The sequence below is a fragment of the Trachurus trachurus genome (genome assembly GCF_905171665.1).
Source record: "Trachurus trachurus genome assembly, chromosome: 21".
Classification (NCBI taxonomy): Eukaryota; Metazoa; Chordata; class Actinopteri; order Carangiformes; family Carangidae; genus Trachurus; species Trachurus trachurus.
In genome coordinates this window covers 14,352,373-14,369,607 of record NC_139899.1, presented here as the reverse complement: position 1 = coordinate 14,369,607, position 17,235 = coordinate 14,352,373, and the positions used below count along the sequence as shown (strand labels likewise).

At 40.3% G+C, this 17,235-nt stretch overlaps 1 protein-coding gene across 1 annotated transcript; it reads left to right on the top strand.

The window, feature by feature from the left end:
- Window positions 1–8,186: 8,186 nt before the first annotated feature.
- On the top strand, window positions 8,187–17,176 carry LOC311005044 (collagen alpha-2(VI) chain-like; the record flags this gene model as incomplete). Its single annotated transcript, XM_083997330.1, has 27 exons — window positions 8,187–8,352; window positions 8,785–9,395; window positions 9,478–9,498; window positions 9,614–9,679; window positions 9,763–9,816; window positions 9,924–9,968; window positions 10,066–10,092; window positions 10,236–10,262; window positions 10,381–10,425; window positions 10,516–10,569; window positions 10,777–10,839; window positions 12,342–12,404; window positions 12,483–12,536; window positions 12,617–12,652; window positions 12,750–12,812; window positions 13,227–13,289; window positions 13,579–13,641; window positions 13,788–13,850; window positions 13,937–13,987; window positions 14,065–14,163; window positions 14,897–14,959; window positions 15,064–15,099; window positions 15,186–15,231; window positions 15,361–15,513; window positions 15,916–16,371; window positions 16,451–16,489; window positions 16,573–17,176. 27 exons carry the CDS (start codon window positions 8,187–8,189, stop codon window positions 17,172–17,174), a joined length of 3,129 nt encoding a protein of 1,042 aa, XP_083853456.1. The 3' UTR covers window positions 17,175–17,176.
- Window positions 17,177–17,235: the final 59 nt, after the last annotated feature.

Genomic DNA, 17,235 nt, shown 5'->3' with positions numbered 1-17,235 from the left:
TAAAAAAGACACTTTGCATTATTCTGCAGTTTATGACTTGGTCGCAGTCTCCTACAAAACATATTCATGTCAATATTAACTTTTTGCTAAAAAAAAAAAAAAAAATACTATACAGTACAAGCTAAAGCTGATCATAGTGTGAAATATTTAAATAAGCTATGCCTCGAATGCCTTTGAGCCTTTTCCAACATGCATGGCATTAAAACACATCATTAGCTTGCAAATACATCTGATACGACTGATGTGCAATAATATATGTGGTGCAAGAGTGATGCCTTGTTCATCACTGCAGCCAGTCTTATCAACATAATACAGACAGAGAATTGGTTGCAGTGTTGAGAGATTTACACACAGATCCCACATGTAGTAATTCAGCTGTCAGAATGAATAATCGTGATCTGTTTAGGCTTTAATGTTTGTTCTAATTAATCACCACTTTAAAGTGGTAGGATGCTCTGCTTTGCAGCGCTGCTATTCCTCATCATAATCAAATGCCAGGATACAGTATCTACAGAGAATCAGGTAGCTCCGTGATTTTCTGCTGAATTATTAAAGCGGTGGAGTGCTGATATCAATGGGCGGGAGCTGCTGTATGGAACCAACTTGCAAAGAGCTGGGAGGTTGTGGAGAGTTCACCACGAATCTACTCTCAGTTCTCTTCACACCTTGTCTCTTTCATTATACAGACACACACACTTAGCTTTGATACAACTCAAAAAAAAAAAAAAAAACACCAAACAGATAAGAATGTATTACCTGACTGTCCTCTTTCAAGATTGATATGGGTCACATGTCTCCAGCAGTTTAAATATTCATTTTTGCTCTATGTTCAACTCACATGTATTTGTGCTTAGGAAACATACTGCATACAGTACACTCAACCTCTCTCTGTGTCTGATCCTTATATATAGGAAGCATGAGGTCTGACAGTGCTTTTGATGCAGAGCTGTTCTCAGAACAATACGCCAACTCCTACAGGGTCGCTTTTGGTGCCATTTCCATTCCATATTTTCAAATTTCCCAGGTTTAATTTAGTCTTTGGATAACCTCAACACTATACTCCAATCAGAAATATTTATATTTTTAGTATAATGTGAGTCATCGTTTAACCCAAAAGCAGCGACTGCTGTGCCAGATTTAGCCATTTTTAGCTTGAAGGAATCATGACAAAAACAAAGCCTTTCATAAAACTCATGAATATGATTTTCTATCCAATTTTAAAGCTTTTAATATTTGTAATATTTCTGCTAAAGCAAATAATTGAGGCACTTTGCAAAGCATTAATGTGTGAAATTCATATAAACCGGTGATTTCTGAAGGGTTGTCTCTCTCCTGCTTGGTGCTCAGTGTAATATAACCATTGTGCACATTGCTTTCATCTGCAGAAAATTGACCCAAAAAGCATTTTTTGCAGACTATATAGAACGCTAGAACCTTTGAAACTGAGTGAATTGCATACTGTTAATATGCTTTTCAAGCAGGTCATCAAAAGTCTGAATAACATGGGCAGAACATGCTGCATTCACTCCCTGCAACTTCTGCTACACCGGAAAATGGAAAGGTGCTTTTTGAAGAGCTGCTTTTTTTCTTTTTCTTTTTTTCTCTTTGAAGTGGGATGAAATGAGATATTATAGGTAATGGTATTATATGGAAAATAGCAGCATTAACGGTTGGTCACAATGCTACAGAAATTGCAGGAGAGGCAGCCTTAACACTGATGGTCAAATTCATCTTCCTTTTGAATATTAGAGACATTCATCCATCCATTCTGTCCCTCCTGTTCAGGGTCAGAGTTTGCTTTCATTGGGTAAATCAACAGAATAAAACAGACATGAGCTATTTAGGCGTTCTAGTTGAACTAATCCACATGTTTCTTACTGTGGGAGGAACCTTACACACATGCAAACAGGAAGATAATGCAAACAGAAAATCCAGGACCTTCTTGCTGTGAGGTGAGAGGACTAGAAAATACATTATCTGAGAATTTTTATGGTGTTTAAATAGAAATCCTTTGCAAAAGCAGAACCAGTTGAGAAGATGAAAGACAGCCTGCACCACACTTATCAAAAATAACCATTAGTTACACAAATGAATCTCACTGACATGTTATAGCAGCTTGTGTTCTCCCCCTGGTGGCTCATTCATGTACTGCTCTGAATGACTCTGAACACTGTTTAAAAGGCAGAAAACAGGCATCTCTCTCTGTGTGAAATGATCAAAAGTAATGTTTTTTTTAATGCAGTTTAAACACTTAAGACTGACAGTTATAATGGTTCAGTAATAAAGTTCACAGTTATATCATAGACATTTGAGGATCTAGCCAAGATTTTACAAATACTGAGGTCTCCCTCCCAACAACACAGGCTGAAAACAACTGAATATTTGAGACCAGAAATAAAAAGAAATATGAATATGTGTGTTTTGGATTTTCTTACATTTTTGTTTTCCATCTACCCAACAGTTCATCAGGTAGGGCTTCCACCGCCAGCTGCAACATGTTGCCTACGTAACATAACATGAAAAAAGCGAAATTCTAATAGCCTACATTATAGAAATCCAGACACAGGCTGGGCACAGGATATTTCTGTTGTTGTGTTGGCATTGTTGTTCTTACTTTGGATAAAAAGTGTTGAGTAAAATCCTTTTGCAACCCTATTCAACCCATGAACTGTAAAATATGAGCTCCCTTGGTATTGGGCTGTATTTCCTCAAATATACTGGTGATGATATCTGCCATCAAACATATCCAAACAAAACAAAAGTGTCAAAAATGTTAATTTGTTGCACCTAACCTGGTGAACCTGTCCTTTCATCTGATGATGCACAGCTCCTCTACCTGTAAATGATCATCACTCAGGATGCAGAAAACATTTACAAAGATGTTGCCCAGGGGAAAGACTCTCAGATTGCCTGCCTCTCTCTTAATAGCTCACTTGCTCACTCAGAAATGCACCCCCACCCTTCTCACACACACACACACACACACACACACACACACACACACACACACACACACACACACACACACACACACACACACACACACACACACACACTTGGGTGCTCTATAAACAGCAGCAGCGCTCTGTGAGAAGGCCAATGGATGTATCGCGGCATTTCTTTAATTGAGCCCCTGATGAGGGACTTCCTGGGCTTGCTCCCTTTGAACATCAATAAACACTGAGCTGCGTACACTAATGCATTGCTGCTGATAGCTACATAGTGTCATACTAAAAGGCATTTCTGGCGCATGCCTCTAAATGTCCAGTCCCAAAATATTCCCACGTTTCCCCTTTGCTGAAAATGACAACCTCGTTATATTTGCATTGGGAGCAGTTCAAAACACAGTACAGTAGCCTTACAGCATCTGGACAGTTTCACTGAGTGAAATCTGGCCCAGGTATCTCATTATATCCACCTCAGATGGGGATGCAGCCAGTAATTCTTCTTTGCTGAAAATATCTGTTTTCACAGTTTCACAGTTGTTTATCCATGTCAGCATTTTTTAAAAGCATCTTTTGGGCTTTTTGCATTTAATTGACAGGACAGTAGAGACCGACAGGAAATGGGGGGCAGAGAGAGGGGAAAGACATGCAGAAAAAGGGACACTGGGGGATTCAAAATTTTGAGAGTGCCACGGGGTGGGGTGCGCCCTGGGGATGCCATCTCCATCAACATGGGAATCAAACCCATGACATTATGGTCAAGACAGAACTAATCAGACAGACACATGATCATCTTTCTTCGAGGTTGTGTGAATGCTGAAGGCAGCTGAACACCTTTGCTGAAGATATGCTGAAAAGGCTGATGCTATAGCTGAATAATATAAGGGGTCATCCCTAGTATAATTTTTAAGATGAATGAATGGCTAAAATTATCTTGTAAATAAGAAGTTTTAGCAGAATAAGCAACACAATAAATTCTCACCGTGAACATCAATATCTTACCCAGTAGTTAGAGCTCAACTCTGTACAATAAACATCTTGTGTTCTGTGTAACAGTCAGTCAACATATGCAGAATAACCAGAACAAGCATTACAGTCTTATACAATTTTCTTTATTTACTACACAGAACACTGGGATGTTTGATGTACAGAGTTGATTAATGGCCTTTGTCAGAAGTGCTCATAGCTCTGTACAGTGAACACAGCAGTGAAGCTTTACACAATGATGGACATTACCACAAGTCAATGACCATTGCAGGGCAGGGTGGCCAATCAGATGGCAGGTGCCATGGAAGACCTGCCCCTGTATCTCAGGACAACAACACAACAATCAAATAAACATTAGGGTACTGTTACTCTCATACCAATGCCAATAGTGCTGCAAGTTCAGCAACAACTAATATAGTGATAGTTGTAAACAAGCAATGTTAGAGAGAAGAAATTTATGATTTGCTCACAAAGTGCAGGATTCAAATAAATAATCCTCAAAAATAAAGAAAATCCATGTCCAGGGCCTCTGTGCAGTTAAAGTTCAAATATCACTTGTAATGCTGTTCACAGTCACAGTATATTACAGTATTTTATGGGCAACGGTAAACATTGCCCACAATGCATTGTTTTCTATAGTAGTTACTGTCAGAATGTCGCTGTTTTTCTTTTCTTTTTTACAGCAATGTGTTATAGTGCCACACTTGAGGATGAAAGGATTATATTTCAGTGGTGATGGAGAGCTGGTGTTTCCAACTGTGGGTATAGCTGCATCCCCAAAGTAATGTGCACGATCAAAACACTAGATAAAGAACAAATGGTTTATGTAAGCTTCCCATCCATTCTCTTCTGTCCTTACATGCCCTTGTCTGCAGTCTTGCAGCTACCCCTCTCCTAAATTTATTTTGTATAGATCTGCAGGGGTATATTTTTTCCCACCGTAATTGCATACATTGAGACACTGAGAATAAACCTAAAACATGATTTTCTCAACTTTTTTCCTACACCAGCATTGGCACCATGAGTATACAACAATCCAACTATAGATGGTGATTACACAAGTTCTGATAAATGATGATGAATTCTGAAAAAGCTGCAGTGCAGTGAGAAAACATAGCAGACTAATTGTAATAGTGAGAGACCTTTTTCAGTACAGCTTCATACTCCATAGTCAGAAAGTAACTCTCATAATGTCCTCACCAAAGCATATATGCATTGCACATGCTTATAAATTCTAAAGTGAAATGAAGCATAAATCCCAGTCATCGGGTCCACTAAGTGACCTCAGCCCAGTATTGTAGAGATGACACATCTCTGCCCTTGATTCAATAAAAGATAAATAAAGCCATAGTGGCATGAAAAGACAGACAGGTCATCTGTAATATTCTACAGAGTCTGAGCGCAAAGACGTCCTTCAAGAGACAATGAAAAATTGATTGGCTGTGAGACGATAATGCTGCAGCATCCATAGTGCCATCCAGTGCAAAGGGGCAGTATATGCGCTTTTTTTTAATGCAAATATTTAGATTAACATTTACTTCAATTTGGGTTACATTAGAAAATTAAATCAGAGTGGTGTCTACAACTAACAGGACATTCTGCATGAGTTAAAGGTTGAAAAGAGTTGGCTTGTAAAAACTATTCCACTTACTGTAGAGCTCTTGAACAGTAGTAGCTACAGAGCAGTGTCTTTGAGACTGATGAAGGTGACGTGACACACAGCTCTGCCAGTAGTTTCACATTATTCCATTACTCTAACTGAAGACAGCTAGAGTGTAAGCATGGATATGAGCAATGGTTGCAAAGTTTTAGGAAAATAACATCTAGTTTGGATAGTTCAGTCAAGATGAGCCAGTGGAGGCAGCCTCTATGTGGGCAGGCTGGGTCACACATAGAGGAAGGTTTTAAGCCTGGACTTAGAGGTCGGGAGAGTGTGTCACCCATGGAGAGAGCTGGTTCCACAATAGATGAGCCCAGTAACTGAAGGCTCTACCTCCCAGTCTGTTCTTAGAGACACTGGGAACCACTAGCAATTCTGCATAGGGCTTTAGCGCAATATGGAACGATGAGGTCTTTAGGCAAGACAAGGCAAGGCATCTTTATTTATATAGTGCATTTCATACCAAGGCAACTCAATGTGCTTTACACAAAGACAAAAGCAGCATGCAACAGCATAAAAACAAACAATTGTAAACGTTAAACAGAGTTAAAAGCAAGAGCAAAGAAGAATAAAACGTAGAGAGCGAAAAGAAAATAGTTAAAGTAAAAAAAAAAAAAAAAAAAAAAAAAGAGCTCAGCTATAAGCACATGAAAAGAGAAATGTTTTTAACCTGGATTTAAGATGGGATATCACTACTCAAGTAAGTTTGTTCTATTGGACTTCAAAACCTACATTTTTAGCTTAATATTAAACTGAGAAAATCAACACATCCTGGATTGGTAACTAGCCTACTATTTGTATCAACAATAGTTCCAGACTAATATTCTGTCATGAACTGATCGCACATTGGCCTCATGGTATAACTTTTGGAGAGTTAAAGCAGCTGAATTCCAACATGACATCTCTCTTGCTGTATAGTCTTGAAACATAAACAAAGAGTGAGCGCTAGCAGCTCTCTCCATGTAAGGACGTGAAGCTGCGCCGTTGATGTGTTTGTAAAGCTGCTGTTGGACAGAATCAGCTCATGACACTGCGACATTTATTCTGTCAGATCCGGCAGATAAATAGACTGTTGTATTTATTTAAAGCCGCTTTATTTTCCAAAAGTCTCTCTCTCTCTCTCTCTCTCTCTCTCTCTCTCTCTCTCTCTCTCTCTCTCTCTCTCTCTCCAGTATCCAGCTGCTTTTTCATCTCATCTAAACATCAGGCGCTGAAGCTCTCCGCGCGGACGCCCTCCTGCGTCATCTGAGGATAAAAACGGGCTGCCCCTCGCGCCGAGCTGACCCTGACTGAGCCCGGAAGTTCTGATTGAGATGATTATCTGAAGTTTACAGTCTTTGGAAATTGCTTGAATTTCCTGAGAAGTCCCAAGTCGGAGTTTGGATTTTTACCTTCTCAGTCCTGTTGTCGCGGTGAGTACAGCTACATTTGTTTCTGAACCTTTACTAAAGTTTAGTTGGATGTATCTTCATGTGTGATGCTCCACAGCTTTTCATAGCCTACCACACATCTGGTCGTCCGTTCGTCTCCTTTGACTTTAAAGCTGATGTGTGTGTGTGTGTGTGTGTGTGTGTGTATTTTTGGAAGAAAAAATAATAATAGATTCTAAAGTGAAACTAGCCTATTCAGCCTATTATCTACCTCGTGAAAAAAAGGCCAGACAAGTGGGTGTTAATATGGATTTCTAGAAGACAGGCTTCATTAGCAATATTTAAAAGTAGCTATAAGTAGGATACTCATCTTACAAGGCACTGTGTTTAGAGTGTTGTACAATTACACATCATAACACTGGACTATAATTACTAATGCATTGTCCATAACAAGCTTGAGTTTGATAAAAAAATGATTTTGGTATGAGCTGTTTCAGTGCATCAAACTGCTTGTAAAACTGTTATTTGCTAAATTAACAGAGTAAGTGTAAAAAGTAAAAGTAAAATAAAGGTATACATATTATGCTGTTAATACTTAGTTTCGCTGCAGTGCTTCAATAAAGTATTCAATTAGGCTACACAACTTAAGTAACTGTAGCCTATATACAGTCTACCATTGTTTTGTTTGTGTTTTGATGCTTTTAACAGGAAATGGGTTGGGAAATTCCCGCTGTGGATCACGGTCTCACCAAACATTCAGTTTAAGATGCGTTTTTATTTGTTGATGTTGGTTTAAGGGAATTGTTTGCGTTTCCAGCTGGTGTCTTCTACAGAACACACCACCACTGTCTCATCAGCTCACATCAAACAGCTGATATGACCTCACCCAGGTCCTCTTTGGTCTTAACTTGTGTTTAGGGGTTCTTGTTTGGATAACCTCCTGCTCCTGTATTTCAGCTTTACTTTTAACAGGTGGGATGCAACAACCAAAAATTTCATTTCAGTTACAATTAAAAAAAAAAAATCCACACAGTGTTGTTATTCACTGACATTGTTTAAAACAAAGATAAACACGCCAGCTCTGCGGAGACGCCTTCTGTGAAGACTCACTCATCTGACAGCTATTTCCTGCATTTTAAAGAGAACTTTGGCGTTAAAACTAATCCTGCATCAACCGTCTGGTCCTCTATTCTCTGTATTTATTCTTCAAGGGTTGCAGCAAGCATGGAGATGATTTCAGGGTTCATTTTTCTGTGTATGCTCCAAGCTGTAATCCCACAACGTGTTACCCCTCGTGGACCCAGGCCTATTCCTGGAAGGGGTGACAGTCCAGGACCAACTCCACCCCCAATCTCACCTGAGCCCCCACCAAGACCTAAAGGTTGTGAGAGTGAGTTTCACTGATTTCTTTCCAGCTAAATAAAACAAGATGATAATGTTATTGTTTGGATTTGCATTGTTAGTTTCGTTTTGTGTATTGAGCAGTGAGATCTCATATGTTAGTGTGTACGAGGTCATTTTTTGTTCTTGCAGACTGAGAGGGGATTTTTTAATTTGCATATTTAACCTATAGATATGTGACATCTTCACAATAAGTGTTTTTAAAAGCAACATTTTATTTCACTTTCTAATATTCATTAAAACTATCAATACAAGAATAAGCGGTAAATCTTCATAACTGAACAAAGAACAAAATTGTTTCCCTCTGAAAGGCAGCAGAGTGTACAGTAAGTAGAGCTGAGCAAATGCATTTGTAATTTGAGTGAAAGTCAACAAACTGTGCAGTTAAGGTACTCACTTGAGTCACTCTTTTCCTCCGCAGGCAGGATAATCGAATGTCCCATCAAGCTGTATTTCACCCTTGACACGTCAGAGTCAATCGCCTTACAGGAGTCCCCGCCAGGTGTCCTGGTGGACAACATCAGAGAGTTCACCAAGATCTTTGCTCACAAGCTGAATGATGAAGTGTACCAGGACCAGATCGAGATCACCTGGGCCATAGGAGGCCTGCATTTCTCACAGAGGCAGGTTGTTTTCAGCCAGTTCACAACCAAGGAGAACTTCATCAGGAACCTCAGCAAGATCAAATACCTGGGTAAAGGCACCTACACCGACTGCGCCCTGAGGAACATGACCGACGAAATGACCGAGCACTACTCCGGAACGAAAGCTGTGCTCTTCTCCGTGGTCATCACTGATGGCCATGTCACAGGAAGTCCATGTGGAGGGATCAAGGTCATGGCGGAGAGAGCCCGGGAGAAAGGGATCCATATTTTCTCAGTGGCAGCGTCCAGACGCATTGATGAAGTAGGAATGAAAGAGATAGCCAGCGCTCCCGTGGAGCTTTACCGTGATAACTACACAGTTTGGGAAATTGTTGATGGACGGCCAAAGATAAAGACTGAATTCATCGATCGTATCATAAAAGCCATGGTGAGATGAAATGTTTTCCCCTTCTGTTTTGATCCAGATTATCGTCTGGCACTTTTAACTAACTGCTGTCATTTGTTTGCAGAAATATCAAGCGTATTTACAGGTAAGAGAAATTATGTCTATCGTAACAAGACAAGTAATTAAAAACAGGTTTTGGGATATATCGTTTCTTTTATGTATTATTACCCTAATATTTCTTTTCTTTCTTGATCTTGTAGTGTTATGAACATAAATGCCTCGAGACCCGTGGGATCCCTGGACCAAAAGGGCTTTCAGGTCTTAAAGTGAGTAATAAATGATGTGTGTTTATTTTTGCTTGTACCAAAAATTGTTTTGTTAAAATGTCAATATTTCTTCTTATTTATAGGGCGCAAAAGGAGACAGGGGTTATGTTGGGCCAAAAGGGCAAAGGGGTAGACCGGTAGGTAGAAATTATGTTGAAATTATTTTGAATTATGGATATAAGAAACATTTCAAAAAATCTATTTTCATCATTTTAATGCTGAATATATTTTTGCTGTATTTCAGGGAGATCCTGGTATTGAAGGTCCAATCGGACGGCCTGGTCCAAAGGTTTTGTTTAAGCTCATCATTCATCGTCATATGTAGTTTTCTAAGGTGCCATTTTGTTTTTATCTAATTAACATGTTCTACTATGTCCTTTTAACAGGGAGAGGTTGGTTTCAAAGGTGACAAGGTGAGAGCTATATATAGGCTATACTATACTTAGCTACTTACTTACTAAGCTACTATACTTTTTTTTCTTTTTGTCATTTTGTCATTTTGTTAACTTGAGAATTAAGTTTTATCTGGATTAATGCATCTGTTTTACCTCATCAGGGTGAATTTGGAGCGACTGGAGCAAAGGTAAATGATTTTGTTGTTGTTGTTTTTCCATCATACTTCCATTCACATTTTTGTTTATACATCCTACAACATAGGCTATAAGTTCATTTTCTGTCTTCACTAATGTTTAAACTCTTAGGGTGTGGAAGGAGTACCTGGCAGAAATGGAACTGATGGCCAAAAGGTGAGTCTTGATACATCAAAGCAACAGTTAAACATTATTCTTATATGTTGTGTATATGATATGATATAAATGCTTCTCTGAAATCTTCAGGGGAAAATGGGGCGAATTGGAGCTCCTGGTTGCAAAGGTGATCCAGGTGACAAGGTGAATTTACATACCTACATAAATGTATTTTTCATTATGATAATGAAAAGGTCCTTTTGATTGAGGGGAGAAAGTTTGTTTTCATTAATTGGCCCAATTCTATTGTAATCATCTAAATTAGATTATCTAAAATATGTATATAGACAGTTCATTTTCACTACACGCATTTGCTACATTATAATATAATTTTGTTTTTGCCTCTGAAAGGGACCAAATGGTTTCCATGGAGAATTTGGTGACACTGGGCCACCTGGTGACCAAGGAGGAAAGGTCTGTATCACATCAAAACTGTAATCCATTAAATGAAGCAACTGAGAATAAAACTTGTTTCAACCATGCTGGGGCTTGAGACACTGCTGATGGTGTTCGCAATTTGTCACTCCATCCAACACTTTGGTCCAAAGTTAAATATTTATAGTAACTGGATGGATTTCCATAAAATTCAGCAGAGACAGTCATAGGGCTTTGACAATGAATCCAAACCATGACAACACTGCAACCAGAAAAGACAAAATATTTGGAGCAAAATTGAAGTGTGTTCATTTTAACTAAAATAATAAGCATATCACAAAGGCACGAGGACTCTCATCATCCATTTCCAGTGTAATGTAGCTTGGGTGTCAGTGCAGCTGTTACAGCAGCTGAGCAACATGCTATGCTACAGAAACTGTTTTCCTGAAAATGGACAGTCTGGTTCAAGACCTCTGATTTGCCACCTATCTCTAGTTTTCTGTGGAAAAACTGTCTAACATTATGCTCATTAACTTTTGTTTTAATGGTTGGAAAAGAACCAACCAATCAAGTCATTTTAAGGTAAACAGAGAAATCATCTCCATCAGTCGGAGCCAGAAAGATATGACCACAAGTGTGTGGATATCGATGCAGCTGTTAGTCGACTTACCCAAGCCGAATGTCATTGTTAAATGTAACCATTAATGTGGCTTGAGCACAAACTGAAATTGATATTGACGAGGCAGAAACATTTCTTACTGATGATTGGTACGGCCAAAATAAAACTACTCCCAAACAGAAATCACATAACTGACTTGAAACCATGTCAGATTGAATACTAACATTACTAATAATATTGATTGAGTCTGATTATGAGGCTAAATCAATCATGGGATCTTTTTTGTTGCGATTCAACAGTTCAAATTATTGACCCTCAATGCACAGTGTTGTGCAAAAGCACACACCTACATGTTCCCTGATCCCTGACTTGGAATGACAAATGGCAGGTTGAACACTGTTTCCCACTCAGCTTTACAATTACAACATGAAATGTGTGACATGATCGTGGTCAAAGCAGTGGGGGCTTTGAAATACAGCTTAGATGAACATTGAGGCAAGTCTGACAAGCTGAGGTTGAGATGTTTTAAAATGCCCACTGCATTGAGGATAAACCATGAATGTATTATAGATGCAGTGTTCCACAATAGTGCCCTCTTGACGTCAATCAAAATGTCTCATCCTAGGTTTTCCAGGCTTTCACATTTGTGGCCTACACCCACTTGTGCATTAAAGCCTGGCTGACTGCCCACTTAGAATAACACAAAGAGTATATTTAGACATAACACATCCTGCCTTTTAAGTGTACACTCATTCTTATGGTTCAGATTCAGTTTCAAAACAGATTCTTTTGAAGAGAGGGTTTTTTTTTTTTTTTTTTACTACTAATGACAAGGATAGGAGAAAAGCTATACAGTAAGTTATTCAATGTGGCTGTACTAGCCAGTAATCAATATTGTACTTTTATTTGCTGCTTTTATTAGGGTGACCATGGCCTCCCTGGGAAGTCAGGGCCCCCTGGACCTCGGGGGAATCCAGGACCAAAGGTAACCTTCAAATTAAAACATCTGACAACCTCAACCAGAAGTTTTTTTTCAAATTATTGACCTGATGTATTTCTATAGGGTGAGAACGGAAATCCTGGGAACCCAGGGCCACCTGGAAATAAGGCCAACCCGGTACAAAGGAGACTTTTTTCATCAGTACAATTTTTTATGTTGTTGCTACAAAACGTACACTGACCTATTAACTTTCACAGGGTACTCCCGGATTACCTGGACCAAGGGGAGAAGAAGTAAGTCAAATTCTTTGTCTTGTGTATTTCAGCTTTTTGTGAAAATGTATCATAGTTGAGCAATTAATTCTAATAATTCTTAAATAAATGTCAACAGGGAAGGAGAGGAGATCCCGGGAACAAGGGAGCACCAGGAAATGATGGGATAAAAGGAGAGAAGGTATGTTTAGTGCTCAGAATGAGCTACACTTTGGTATGTGTGTTGCATTTTTAGTTTTGTTTTAGGCACATCTCAAATATAACTCAACTTACAGTAGTGCTTTTTGGAAAACAATGTGGCGAACATGAGGGAAAGAGAACACCTGATCTGAAACCCAAGTAACAACTTATTTTGAAACTAACAAGTGAGTCCCATCTGTGTCAAATCTCACTGAAGAGTTTTATTTCAGAGTAACATCATCAACATGCCCAGAATAATTTGTCTCTGAGTTGCTACTGGATGTTTCCAAATCAGATTCTCAGGAAAATTGTCTGAAAATAGAGTTAACGCCTCTCAGTTCCCGTTGTGTTTTATACACACTAGTTGATGATTAATAGTGTGGTGCAAATCTTGACACATTCATTTATTTTCGAGGGGGAACGAGGGCCACTGGGAATCAGAGGTCGACCCGGAGAAGACGGACTCAAGGGCTCAAAGGTGAGGGGATTGTGCTGTGGGCGGATTCTGGCAGTGCGATGACTCAGCAGCTTCCGAAGAACTCAGCAAGTGTTCAGAGACCTCCAATACTGGAGTTAAGGCTTGGTGTACTTGGTATGCTGCCAGAATTGCCTCAGTCCGTGTCTGTTATCATAAACACTTTTTCCAGAGAAATTCTTCTGCAGAAAAACAAAAAAATCTCACTAAACTCATATCAGCATGACTACTATGTGTGGGCTGCGGTGAAGGTGATGTCCAGTAATGTTTTCTGTTACCCTCTCTCTTCAAGGGAGATCAAGGACTACCAGGTTCAAGGGGTCCGCCAGGAGAACCAGGGACACTTGGAGCAAATGTGTGTTGTTTATCATACATCATAATCATCAACAATGTTTCTTGTTAGAGTCTCTGTTCTGAGTTTTTTTTTTTTTAACAAATGATCTATGGGAAATGAACTGTAGACGGTAACTCACTCACTGACTTTATCTTCTCTGGTTCTAGGGTACCAGGGGAAATCCAGGAGATGCTGGACCAAGGGGAGACTCTGGACCTCCTGGACCTAAGGTTGGCAAATGCTTCAACTTTTCTGATCCTAACATTCAATAAAGAAATTGCAGCATTCAAGCATCATCTCTATTCTTCCTTTAAAGGGAGACAAGGGAAGACAAGGATTCAGCTACCCTGGACCGAGAGGACCCACTGTATGGTTCTGTTTACCACATCAAATTTTTACACGTGTTAAATGTTTGTATTTGAGTCTTAACTAATTCTGCTCCAGGGTGAGAGAGGTGATCCGGGCAGAAGAGGATCGAGGGGGGGCAGAGGTGACTGTGGTGCCAAAGGAGACCCTGGAGACAAAGGACCAATAGGAGAATCTGTAAGATTGATAAATCAACCAAACCATTACTAGTTGGGTCCGGTTCTGTGAAAAATTTAAAATACAAGATTCACAACCACTTCTGCCACCTCTCCAATACTACTTCAGTGAAAGGAATTTGATGCTCCCAACACAGAGTGGGAAAGCTCGACTGCAAAAACAGAGTCCCAAGTAATCAGAACAATGCACACAATACACACACTTCATTGAGACTCTTTCTTCAGAAAAGCAATTCCAAAGACAATTCCTCACAGGCAGTTGTGTGTTTTTTTCATGAGAAATTCCTCAGTGTTGTTTCTGGATGGAGAAATTACCATTTAATTTTTAGGCACTCCCACGATTACCCGTCATGTTTTGACAGTGGTGAAAATTGTAGAGGATAGCACATCAAAACCTCATCTGTTATTATGAAAATATCCTGTTGGCTAGATACCACTAAAAAGTTAAATGGAAAAAAAATTGAAATCTGCGGCGAGTGCAGAGTATGAATATATCAAATAATCCAGTCCAGATAATATCTTGGATGATTTCATGAGGATGTCACCTGTGAAATTTACTAGATGTAGTGCCTGCTGCAGTTTCTTGTTTGGACATACTAACAAACAATGCAACTACAAGAGTCCCAAGAGATCATGTGACAGTGAGTACTTGCGCAGAGGAAGAAATCAATCACTAAAAGCCAATATTAACAGAAAAACAAGTCACTCGTGTTGAGGAATGTTTTTCTTTTTAGGGGGAACCAGGTCAGTCAGGTGAGCCAGGACAAAGAGGACCCAGAGGAGACCCTGGAACTGATGTAAGCAACAGAAGTATCACTTGAATGCTTTGACCATGCATGCAAATCTGAGATCCAATTGCATTGTATTGCATCTCTCTCTCTCTCTCTGCATGTGTGTGTAGGGTGGTCCTGGACCAGTAGGCGATCCTGGGCTTACTGTGAGTAAATATTTCAGTTTTGTTTAGGCTACATCAGGTACATTTATTTGGTCGTTACATTCTAACCTCTATACGCGTTGCTGCAGGACTGTGATGTTATGACTTACATCAGGGAGACCTGTGGTTGTTGTGGTAAGAAAATATCATTGTAATCATATCATAATCATAATAATCATATCAGACACGCAGTGAGTGCCAGAGTTATTGCTTTACTGTCAATGTCTTTAAATGTAAGTGAATAATGTTTGTCTTTTGTCTCAGACTGTGAGAAGCGCTGTGGGGCTCTGGACATTGTATTTGTAATTGATAGCTCCGAGAGTGTTGGGCTGACTAACTTCACCCTGGAAAAGAACTTTGTTATCAACACCGTCAACAGGTTGGGCTCGATGGCCAGCGACCCTGCTTCACTAACTGGTACGGCTGAGCTAAAACACAGCACAGACATCCCTGTAAATCCCTTTTCAGACATAGTTTCAAGTGACAAGATGTAGAGGCTGCCTTGAAAGATTAACCTCTTCCAAAGGCTGAATCCCTTAATCCATCGCCGAATATAAAGTTACAGCCAAAAATATTTGGAAGGGCCCCAGTAGCCTTTAAAACACTGACTGTATAATAACAAAGTACTGATTTTCTTTGTTGCAGAATTCCAGCCATCCAACGTGTTTTAACAGTTAATAATTCAACTTTGTACTGTAAACACTAAATTTACATTCAAATTGATGTGAACACGAAGCCAAGGCACATAAAAATATTCACTGAAAATGTGTCTGTAACCGACTGTTTTCTTTCACCTCCCCGACATCCCGTCTCTTTTAGGCACAAGAGTCGGAGTTGTGCAGTTCAGTCACCTCGGAACCTTTGAGGCCATTCACCTCGATGACCCCACCATCAACTCCATATCTGCCTTTAAAACGGCAGTGAAGAAGCTCAAGTGGATTGCTGGGGGCACCTTCACACCATCAGCCCTCCAGTTTGCTTATGAGAAGCTGATCAAGCACAGCAAGAGAGCCCGAGCCAAAGTATCCGTAGTGGTAATCACCGATGGCCGTTATGACCCGAAAGACGATGACGATCTACTTCAGGTCCTATGTAACGACAACAATGTGGTGGTGAACGCGATCGGGGTTGGTGATATGTTTGAGAAAAGACAGGATAATGAGATCTTGGTGTCTATAGCATGCGACAAGAAGGACCGTGTCAGAGAGATGAAGCATTACACGGACTTGGTGGCTGAGGACTTTATAGAAACAATGGAGACGGTGCTCTGTCCAGGTAAGCCTGTACGCCTACCAGTACTCTCAGCAAGATGACAAAACTTTGTCTAATTTAAGTCCTTTTGATTCCCTTCCAGAGCCGGAGATTGTGTGTCCTGATCTCCCGTGTAAAAGTGGTAAGTACTGTTAGCCATGGATTTAATCAATGGTCAACGTTGAATCGAGTGCAGCTCAGTGACTGATTTTCTTTTCTTTGCAGAACCTGATGTAGCACCATGTGTTGAGCGGCCGGTGGATTTGGTATTTCTACTGGATGGCTCAGAGCGCCTCGGGGTGAAGAACTTTCAGCACGTCCGTGAATTTGTGCTGAATGTGGCGGACAGACTGGGACTGGCCCGCTCCAAGACCGATCGCATGCGAGCCCGTTTAGCCCTACTAGAGTTCGGCAGAGAGAACGAGAACCACGTTGCCTTCCCTCTCACACACGACAGCGCTGTCATCGCCGATGGCTTGGCACGCCTGCCGTACCTGGATTCTTCCTCGAGTGTGGGGCCCGCCATCTTCCACACCATCAACAACATCTTGGGTAAAGGAAACGCTCGCCTCACGAGACGCAACGCAGAGGTTTCGTTTGTTTTCATCACAGACGGCGTCACTGACCTCAGCAATCTGGACGAGGCAGTTAGTGCGATGCGTGGGGTACAAGTTGTCCCCACAGTGATAGCCACTGGAATTGACGTTGACCAAGGGGTCCTAACTAAGCTGGCTATGGGTGACCAGGATGCCATCTTTAAAGGAAAAGACCTCTCTGATCTGTCCCGCTCCCGTTTATTTGAGCGTTTCATCCGGTGGGTATGTTAGAGAGACAGTGTGTTAATGTGGACGTGAATATCATGCTGGTGCTACTGCTGTTTATCTAGCA